The 11,542-nt window shown below is 37.0% G+C and overlaps 1 protein-coding gene across 1 annotated transcript in view; it reads right to left on the reverse strand.

Moving 5' to 3' along the window:
- The window catches only part of Parp8 (poly (ADP-ribose) polymerase family, member 8), a gene marked incomplete at its 5' end in the record, with an annotated part of 184,106 nt that overhangs the window by 22,518 nt on the left and 150,046 nt on the right, over window positions 1-11,542 (reverse strand). Inside the window, 3 exon segments of the mRNA XM_013518449.1 lie at window positions 749-814; window positions 1,917-2,042; window positions 6,789-6,881. Of these exon segments, the coding sequence (XP_013373903.1) occupies window positions 749-814; window positions 1,917-2,042; window positions 6,789-6,881 (285 nt within the window).

The following is an 11,542-nucleotide window of genomic DNA, read 5'->3' on the forward strand; positions in this document are numbered from 1 at the left end:
AACTGTATACACAGCATCTGCTGTCGTGCACGCTGGATTAGGAATCTCTACAGGTACAGATGCGCTTTGAACCTCTCTCTAAATCTTTGCTAGCAGAAAGGGTTCAATAATCAATAGCATGCGCCCATCCAAGTGTTGGACTACCATGCAGAGATGTCAGATTTTTATAATCAACCTTAAACTTTGCTCATCAGACATTTCCATCAAAGCTCCCCTAATGATCACAGATATAAATTCATATCCTTACGACGTTTGGTGTATCCCCAAAGCAGTTTTGGATTCTTTGTTATACCTAAAACACTTATACAAAATTTTTGTTATAAAGAATATTCCTGTTTTTACTTTAACATTAAAATAATGTTTTAAAATTACTACTACTAATTAAAATTGACCTCATAGGACAATGGTACTAGATTTAACCTTGACCATAAAATGGTTTTTTTCTAATTTTTTAAAAAATATCTCAATATATTCATATGAACACAAAGTTTTTGTCTGAGTTTAAGGACAGAATATTAGGGTTATAACCTCCCACTTACCTACCAGGCAAACCAGTGTTAGCTTGTCAATGTGCTGACAGAACTTAATTAAAACACCATAATAGAGCATAATTCTTTTTGATTTTAACTATGCCCCATATAACAGAAAATCTAAACTTCACTACAAAATCAGTACTCCCGGATATTTTTAAAATATGATTTTAAAGAAGCAAAATGAATAGTAGAAGACCCCAAGCTGACACACTTACCTGTGTCATTTCTCTGATGGAAGTTATGCTATCCAGTGCTTTCATTACTCGATCATAGTTTTTCTTCTATATAATGAAAAAGAAGAAGAATGTTCACTTATAAGCCTCTGCGAGTCTACTTACCAGGAGAGAAATATATTATTTCTATACATGAATTTTCCTCCAGAGTCAATGTGAAAGTGACGGCTGTTTTATGTACATAAAAGGGAAGACTGTAATAACATGGTTCAAGGACACAGGATTTATAACTACGGTCAGATGAGAAGAAAAAAGAAAACAATGCCATTCCTTATAGAAGGACACAAAAGCATGCTCAGTCTGCCAAAAGAAAATTTAGAAATACAAACAAGGTACTGGCCTCTTGATTTAGGCTTTCACCACTAAAACAGAAGGCAATAAAGTAAGCATAAAATCCTCCTAAAATACAAAACTCTAATTAAAATATCAACAGCATTTATTTTGTTTTGATTGAAATACAATATTGTTACTAAAAGAATATCATGACAGTATACATGTGATACCATGCACTCCACGAGTAATTAATTTTGAAACATGATGTACATATAGGCATTGCTACCACTTATGGGCAAAATGAAGCTCTTCAGGTGAATGTTATATACTCATATCTTTGAAATGGTTTTTTTTTTTTTTTTTTTGGTTTTTCTCTGGTACCAGGAACCGAACTCACGACCTTGCGCTTGCCAGGCAGGCGCTTTTGCCGCTGAGCTAAATCCCCAGCCCCCTCTTTGAAATGGTTTAAGGATGAATAAGAATAGAAACAAAGACAGTTACTTCTCGTGCAACCTGAAAATTTTATTTCAGAAGGATTCTGCCTTATCTCACAAATCTCTATAAAATGATTTTCAGAAGAAATGCCAGTCCATTAACAATATGAGTTCAACTTTCACTAACCTTCAGGTATCTGGGGAGGGAACAGGGAAGGGAAAGAAGGTGAAAGGAAAATAGCAAACCAAAAGGAAAATCTGTCTTGTTCTTTGTAATCCATAAAATACAATTTGAAATTCAAGAAAACAGACAATGAACTCAAAATAATCACAGATATGCTTAATAAGACAGACACTCAGGTAAAAAGAACAAAGCTAAGGTGACTGAAATCCCACTTACTAGGATTGGAAATGCTGCCCTTGGTCTGGGGCTAACTACTTACCCTGGGATTAAAGGCCAACATCTGAGGATCGTTAGGATCTACCACAGAAGGGTATGGCTCGAAAATGACAACTTTTCTAGGAGATTCCAATGCAGATCTACACATGGACACGAGTAGATCTACCACCTGAAAGCACACAGGAGAGTTACTACCTTTCATGCTTTAGCCAGTGATTTGCCATTGCTCCACCACCACCACCACCACCATGGTAGTGTAAGTTAATCAGCAGCCCGGGACTGCTCCCATCTCTTCATTCTGTAACTCACAGCCAAATGCACGCAGTAATTTCAAGTAACAAGCAACTGTTGTCTCTAATTACTCCCCCACTAGTATCTCTTTGTAAAAGGCACCTATGGTGGGCTAGCACTGTTCTAGGGCCCTGTCATAAGGCAACAATTCGTGCTTGGGTGGTGGGTACAGGCCAGTGGAGAAGATACATAACACAGTATCAGGAGAATATATTCTTCAATGGAATTTTCGTACTGTTCAGTGCTATAAAAATAGGTACCAGAGAATTACGCAGGAGGGAAAACCGTCTGAGAGTGGCTGGGGAGCTGGTGATGTCTCAGAACTCAGGGAGGTCAGGGAGGGACATGCACCATGATATGGGGAAGGTGAAGGAAGCCACACGTGCACGGAAGAGCTTGCCCTTCTCCAAGAGTGGCAAATCACCCCACATCACCCTGCCTCTTCCTGCTCCCCTTGTCAAAGTCCATTAATGACTGCTGGTCTCTAACTACAATGGCTTCCTTTATCCCGGGTCAGTTATCCTGTGATCACTTTGCAGTTTATTACGGGGCAGAACTACATATCAGCTAATCCAGCTCCCCATCCGGATGCCGAAACAAACACTCTGGTTTCTGGCAACTGAATTCAGAAAATTGATAGTGTTTGGAGGGCATACACCTGCACAGACGTAACTACAGTGTGGACACAAAATGGAAAGCTGTTTCTAGGAAGTTCTGAAGTGAGCATTCAAAAAGTATATAGTAGATTCTGGGCAATTCTGGTTTGTATGAGTTGAAGAGAGGGACATCGTTATCTAATGTCAACAAGGCCATATTGTCACAGTACTTATAAGACACACCCACTCAATCAGAACATCCGGATTTTCCAATGCCCAATTAGCAACACTCAAGACATTCCAAGCACTGACACACATATCCACAGGACTCAGAAAACACTGGAACCGCAGTAGGTATCACTTCTGATACACTTTTCCATTTATGTGGGCATATGCATGCACACACGTGTGTGTACATGTACACATATATGCAATGAGTTAGGCTCCAAGCAGTAAATGTAATGAAAAACCAAACCTTCCTCCTTGCAGTTCTCCTGTTCCGTCTATCCCACAGAGATGAACCCTAACTCTGATCAAACTGTTTACAGCATCATCTATTCTCCTAATGAAGTTAAAATGCAAACAAGGATTCCCCAGGAAGTAACTCAGTAAGATAAAATAGCCTTGTCCAAACCCTTTGGAGAGAGGGCATGGCAGCACAGACAGATATAATCTTACAAAAACCTGTAAAAAGTATGCCTTGATATGCAAATGAAGGCTTATTTCATACATTTTGGGGTCTAATAGCTTCACAGCGGAGTTAAGTAAGTTGTTCTGCTTACAGATGTACAATGTAATCTGACAAAAAGCAGATTTACAATCACAGAGCAATGGCTGATATATACTGTAACACTGACTCCTTATTTTTAAAACTCATATGCAAGCCCAGTACATAAACAAGAGTGTAGATCACAGGACCTGCGAGTCCCAGCTCCCCCTCCCCGCACAGCAGTCCTGAGGATAATCAGTGTGCTGCAGTCAACTGATGCGGAAGAGTCTTGAGGGCAAGATGCTATTCAGAGAAAGCCGTTACCAGGTAATATCTACAAGCAGGACTTGTATTTGGGCATCTCTTTTAAAAACCAAAGGGATGAAAAGAATGTTCTTTTTGAAGTAGAATAAAGTCACTGATACTTGGATACTGATCATCTTTACAGATAAATAACTAAATTGACTTGACCAAGTACTTTAGTGCATAACTATCACTAGGTAATTTCAAATTCCGTGCTATGTTAGAACCATTATTTTTAGAGATGTAATAATAAGAGGAGGGGAAAACATCTATTATTCTATTTAACTACCCTAATGTTAGGATGTCTTAATTTTCTTTGTAATTAATAATTTGCTATTTCTAGACATTAATTGGTTTACTTAAGGAAGAATTTACATCTGGCAAAATGTACAGATTTTAAGTGTACTACTTGAAAAATTTTAATGTATATGGACATACATATATATCTAGTACACATACCAGTCATCCCTCGCTATATCACAGCTCCCTTATTGCAGCTTCACTGTATCACAGGTTTTAAAAAAAAAAATCTAATTCTGTATCAGTTTTGTTAGATGGTGAGATTTTGTGGTATATAGGTATTTATGTAATATTTACAATTTTAATTATTTTTGCCTAAAAAATTTAAAATATAAAAAAGTTAATTGAAACATATTAAAAGAATATTAAATCAAAATAAAATACAGTATGTATCTCATCAGTGGATGAATACCATACTGTACCCAATGGAAATGCAGTATGCCACTACCACTTGTGCAAATTTGCCATTGTGAAATTGTACACAGCACACTATTGGCTGATGGAATGGAAAGCGACCAACTACAGCACTGTGTTCTGTATCCTGGGGGCTGATTGGCTCAGGGACCGTAGCATTGCTCCTCATTCAAGTTGTAGTATACTTCACTGGTGAGTACCCATATAGAATTTTACATGTTAAAATTACACAGGTTTAAGAGTATAGAAAGTGTTTAAGAGCATATGAAGTGTTTATACGAGTGTGGAAAAGGTTAATAGAGTGGGAAAGGTTTATAGGAGTGTGGGAAGGGTTTATCAAGCTATAAAACATATATAAATAATAAGATAAATATAATGCTGCTACTTCGCAGATTTTCACCTATTACAGGGGTCTCTGGAACGTAACTCCCGCGATAGGTAAGTGATCACTGTACGTGTTTTCACACACACCACACACATCTGGACATGGTTTTAATTATAACTGTAAATGTAACCTAATTTAAGGTCTCTAGTTTTGAGCAACACTGCTTCCAAGGGGTGAGAAAAACTTTCACATTAAAAACAAAAGAGAAGAAGAAAAAAAATTTTTTAACGGTAGACTAGATATTTTCTTTTAGGGATGCTTGGAGATTTTAACATACCAATTTGTACTTGCTGGGTATGGGGGACTACATCAAGCTATGTTATTGAAGTTTATTATTATTACTGGTTCTTTGACATACAGTCTCACTACGCAGTCGAGGCTGGCCTAGAATTCAAGGTAACCCCCCTATTCTGCCTCCCAAGTGCTGGGATTACAAGCATGCACCACCACAGCTGGCTCCGAAGTTTATTTTAATTATGAGATAATTTTTTCCATAACACTAAGACCATTCCATTTTACTGCTGGTGGCTTCATTTATAATTCATCATACCAAAAACACTGTTCCATGAAGTAGACGCACCACAGTTAATCAGTGAAATGACTAGGATAAGGGCCATGTAAGTCCACGAGGTTGAGACTGTGCATAGTCACCATTACGCAACACCTAACAGGAGGCCCGTGACATAGAAGGACTTCTGTACTTGTTGAAAGGGCGACCACTTTCCAGCGGATAGTCATTTTTCCTACCCACCTAGGTGAATTTTATAAACTAGAGACTGGCAATTTCTTTTACCTTTGTTTTCTCAGTGCCCTCACTAGGTGTCCATTTTTTTGAATTTGCATTATTTCCTCTGTCAGTCTGCAAGAGCGATCACCGTTTCCTCTCAATTTCTGAGCTTTTATATAACTGTGATTTTATATAATTGTGGTAAAAGTTGTGTTTCATACTTTGCTCCTAACAGTCACTGTCATTTCAAGTAGAAAGCAAAAGCTACATGAAATTTGGTATTTCCCCCTAACTACACAAATGCACTAACGTAAAGCACTGCTGTGGGTTGGGCATGCTCAGTTCTACTCACTTCTAATACATATACTGCCATTCCTTACGCTATTTGGAATTTGTTTTTGTGGACATCTCCCATATTGCAGATTCTCTGTTTCTATCTCACTTATAAAACAATTCTTAAAAAAATAAAAAAATTCTTATAGCATTGTATAATATACTTTTGCATATGGTTTATCTAGTATTTCTTAATTAACATTTATTAATTTTTAAAGGCAGCTCTAATTTTTATGTAATTTAGTAATTCAATCAAGTTGCCTACATGACCACAAACCAAAAAAGAATTTTCTTTTGGAATTGTATTTAATAAATTTTAGTTCCTTTTAAATTTATTTTTTCCTTTCAAGAAACATGGCATACTCCTCTACATCTAAGTTGATTCCGTATTACGTTTTATATCTTTCCTCCTATCTTATAAATACTGCTACTGCAAAACTGAATGTTCTCTTTTTATTGTTATGTTTTGCCCATTATCTTTTCACCTAAATTTTAAAAGTAAATTGACTCCCATTTTATGGCAGCATAACTTGACAAATACACCTTACACAACACATGCACAAGTGTCTCAATATCTTAACTTCACCCTATAAGAAAGAATTACAATTATCTTTAAAATTGAAGGAACTTGGTTACATTTCTTCCCCTGGGCAACTGCAAGATGACAAAACACACATTAGATGAAGAGAGAACATTTAGTTTATATCTACCTAAAAAATATTAAATGCCAGCTCGTCTTTGATAAGAAAAGATCAAAAATTTTCCCCTAAAGAATAGTAGAGTGAAGGTAACTATTGGACTGGAGCACAGTTTTCAAACCGAAATAAGCAGTGATCAGCATCCAGGGCTAGCAGTACCTGAGCTCCAGTGGCTATCTCATCAGCAGCCTCGTTCATTACTCCCAGTGTTTGGAAGGCAAACACACACAGCTCTCGTTCACACACGGTAGGCTACAAAAGAAATGGGAATCGATTACAGCATATGTTTCCTTTCTCAAGTCCTAGATTAGATGCATAACTTCCCATATAATAAACCAAAAGCTCAACGTTTTAGAAGGGGAAGCAAAATGTATCATTTTTAAAACTAAAAGTAAATTCATAAATTCAGGTAACAATAAGGAAAGAACTTACTAATACCGAGTCACGAATACGACAAGGAAGGTTGCATTATACTCAGCACAATCTAGCACCACATGAAGATATTCTCAAATAGGAAAATGTATCTCTACTGTTTATTATACAGTGGCACATGAAAGCACTTTTAAAAATACAAGAACTAAAGCTGGTGACATAATAAAAATGATGTGAAACACAAAAGCTATATGAAACAAACATATATGGAGAATTCTAATGTTTTCCTAAGAAATTTATTTGGATGAAATAAGCATGACTCTGCCACTTGCTACCCACCTCTTGAAAGATCAGTTTTGTTGCAAAGATTTTTGACTTCAATAACCTCCTTAAGTCGACAGCACTGAAATACACACTCTGCAATTACTTTGGAAGAGCTTTCATCTTTTAAATCTAATATAGTGTCATCCGTCTGATTTATCTTATCTTCCCAGTTACATTGCATTAGGCAGCTGATGAAGCCTAACACAGTGCAACCCATGGTGCCTCTGCGCAGCACCCGAAAGGCATTTGTTAGCGCCACTGCTCCAACGAGCACCGCTTTTGGAGGACGGCTTGGTCTGTTACTCAGCCGGTGGGGAAGTATGGCTCCATCCTGACCATCTTTTATGTTCAGAACAGGCCCGTATGTGTGACTTTACTGAAAAAAAGCCTGGCCAATCACAAAGATTTCTAGTTGACTCTCCCCTAAGTAGAATCTTAGGAGAAGAGGAAGACATTGATATATTTCCTTATCAGCTTTGAAAGTGCAATCTGATTCCTTTTCAGAAATGTTAGAACTGAGGGGAAATCACTAGAGAAAACTCCCCATCCAGACACAAGCCATACACACTGCTTGCTATATATACTCTTGGATGCACAGACCTGAGATTGTTTGACTTCCACTATTTTACTTCTTCCATGAATTTTCTTGTGTGTGTGTGTGGGGGGCAGCTATGCAACCTTGATCCCTATGGATATAAGATAATATCTTTTGTTCATTTTCTGGAGCATAGAACTTTGTATGATCTGAAGTAACAGTAACAACCACTTACTGCAAACTTACAGCACTGTCAAACACTGGTGTGAACTTGTGCAAACTGTATACAGCCAAGCGGCAGGGAGAAACCCTTGAAATTCATAAAGATGGACAGATACAGCAGAGTTGTGAAAGGCACTTTGTTTTGAGTAATGCTCTTGTTTTTGTATTTTAACAATGGGTCACTTTTTCATGACTAAAATCTCTCCATCAAGTAGAAAGCTAAATAATATGCTAAGGCTTACTGAGTAGCCTGGGTAATGGTTAGTTTGTTTTTTAAAATCTTTTTCAGAAAGAGTTTCACTATAAAATTCAGACTTGGCCTTCAGCTCACTTTTTGCCCAGGCTGGTCTTGAACTCGCAACAATCCTCCTGCCCCCGCCTCCTGAGTGGTGGGATTACAGGCGTGTGTCGCCACATCTGGCCTGATTAGTTTTATTTGACTCCTGGACAATCAACTATACTTACTTTGTAGTCCTCTAAATATAGAACTGTAAGTATATAGGTATGTTACATATGTATATACACATATGAACAGACACATATTCACCAGGAAATGCAACAACAGAAACTACCTTCTTGGTACCAAATTGTTTTAAACAGAAATAAAACAGTACACTACATTTGAAGATTAATCCAAATATTTTTAAAATACAAAAACAGAGAAAACTATGATAAACAGTTATTCTTATATATATCTATGAGAACAATATCACCACCAACCCCAGGTATTCATGGGCCAGCCTCACTTTATCTCAAATTATTCATAATAATTTCATCCATTATTTTAAGTAACAAAACTGCTTTTTTGCATGTGATACTAGGGGTCAATCCAAAGGCTTCATGCATAAACCTGTGTTCTTATGATGAAATTATGACATTATTACTTCATCAGCTCTTTTTTGCAATATACATTGCATAAATTTTAGGTTGAAATCACCCTTTTTTCCATATTTGAATGCAGAAGTCTGATTTTCTTTTTTAATATTCTGGTGCTACAACAGTTGGGAGAAAGAAATCAAGCAGTCATCTGGCAAACTAGAAAATTTCCTTTTGGAAAAACAAAGCACTTTGCTACCACACTGAAAAAATAAAACTACAATATACATTGCATAATTTTCTCTTCCCTTCTTCTTAATGTAGCAACTACAAAACAGTGTTGCCATTAACTTATTTACTATGCTAACACCATACTAAATAAATACTAATGAACTTTTAAAATAACAATTCTACATATATTGTTCCTTCTTTCAAAAGTTCAGGGACATTCCAGATGTATAATGTAAACTAATTCAAATTTGAGCTGGGCGTGGTGGACTTTAGGAGGTTGAGGCAGGAGGACTGTTGTGAGCTCAAGGCCAGCCTAGGCTACATAGTAATTTCAAGGCCAGTCTGGACTACATAGCAAGACCTTGTATCCAAAAAATAAAAGGAAAAATATTTGTGTATTATGTTTGTTTTGTAATAGTAATCTTGTTTATCCATATTCTCTACATCCAAGATTTTACTGTTATTAGTATTATTAATTTATTATAATTATTATGCATATATTTATAAGGCTGTTACCATCACATTGGGTAATGTAACATATTGTGACCATTTTTGATCTCTTTACACTTCCATCTTCTAAAAGTCTATATTTTGTTTCCTATCATCTCTCATTTTTTAAAATTACTTGTATTTTATTTTCTCATATAGGAGAAACTATGTGACATTCACATTTCATTTAAGAGTTCAAAATATCAACACAAGATGGCGCACTCAAAGAAAATTCTCCAATACATTAAGTGATCCATACTGGGAATCTCTGTTCACAGGAGCATCCTAACCAAGAACGAGACATTGAATCTCTCTTCCCTAATGAAACATAAGTAGTTCTATTGTGCATCAGTCTTCTCCTACCCAGACAAACTACTCCAACCTTGCGCACTTCTGCTCTGACTAGGTTATTTCCATAGAAAACACTAGCAGTCAATTCAAATACAGCACAGTCATGTAATAGCCAGTACGAGGTAAGTGTGATGATGAATGTTATTACACATACTCCACACAAGGTACACAGGCCTAATATAGCAAAGCACAAATCATTATTAATTCACTTTCTAGTTTGTAATAAATCAAGGCATTTCAATTTGTAAAATGGTACTTCTTCTTAATATATTATTATACTGCCTTGAAACAATTAATTCCTCTAGTTTACACTGAAAAACCGTGGCAACTCCCTCCACTGCCAACACAAATGTATTTACTATAAAATACTCATCTTGCACCATTTAAAAGCACAGGGAACTTTTACCTGTGTCCCTAGAATATGATTAATTTTCAGCTAAGGTGAATACATTCTTAATTTTATTTGAATCAAAAAATTTTAATGTGAGCAATAAAAACATGTTTCAAAAAACATTTTTAAGCCCTGAAGAATATTTTAGAACTAACTGTATTTTAGAAAATTTGTATGTTCAATGAATTTAAATTACTACTGCTTACTGAAATTAGAAATGCTACAACTCAACTAGGGAGATGGAAACGTTTGGTGTTGGGGAGTGCTTTTCAAACGCTTTTACTGTTTGAACAAATTTTATATAAACAAAATATTTCATGTCAGCTCCAAATATAAAGTATATAAAACTGAAGTTTAGGGAGAGGATACCAAGTGGTTATGGGGTCCCAATGCGCTGGGAGGCCGGAGAGAAAAAGCTACAAAAATGGCTTTCGCCCCAGATGGCTCACTTGAGATGTTAGTAAGAATTGCCTCCTCGGCATTCTATAGCTGTGAAGAGGAGGAGGCCAAGGAGAGAAAACAAAGAGATAGAGAAAAAGCAGCTGCTTTTGCTGCACAACTAAGAGAAACAGACCCTAAGTCTGATTCTGAGGGCCCCATGAAGAACTCAACGACTACATTCATCTGCTACCACTGTTAAAAGCCAGGCCACCTCAAGAGGGACTGTCCTAAGAAGCCCCCTGAGCCATGCCCTGAATGCAAAGAGACCACTGGAGATTGGTCTGCCCTCTGAAGCGGAGGCCCCAGAGCTCAGACCCATCCTACCAGTTAGTCCAACAGGAATGAGGGTGCCCAGGGCATACTCTGCCTTCTCCCTCTGGCCAGACTGTCATCTCCATGGAGGAGCCCTGGGTAGTCATGACTATACAGGAAAAAGAAAACAGCCTGTTGCTAGACAGGTGCAAGTCTCTCGGTCCTTATTTTCAATCCTGGCCTTCCTTCCAGCCATCACACCTCAGTGAAAGGAGTCACTGCTAAGGAGGTAATACACTATTTTCACCACCCTTAGGCTGTAACTGCTTGTTAGATCTCTCTTGCATATCTCTGTCTTCCTGAGAAACCACTTTGAAGATACCACCATGTATTACAGCAGCCCTTGATATTTTCCTACTAATCTGTCCATAACTCTGTAATGTTTGTATTGTTCCTATGCTATTTTGTAAATGGATGTATGTTTATTAT

This window comes from Chinchilla lanigera, unplaced genomic scaffold (assembly GCF_000276665.1).
Source record: "Chinchilla lanigera isolate Chin_1 unplaced genomic scaffold, ChiLan1.0 scaffold00045, whole genome shotgun sequence".
Classification (NCBI taxonomy): domain Eukaryota; kingdom Metazoa; phylum Chordata; class Mammalia; order Rodentia; family Chinchillidae; genus Chinchilla; species Chinchilla lanigera.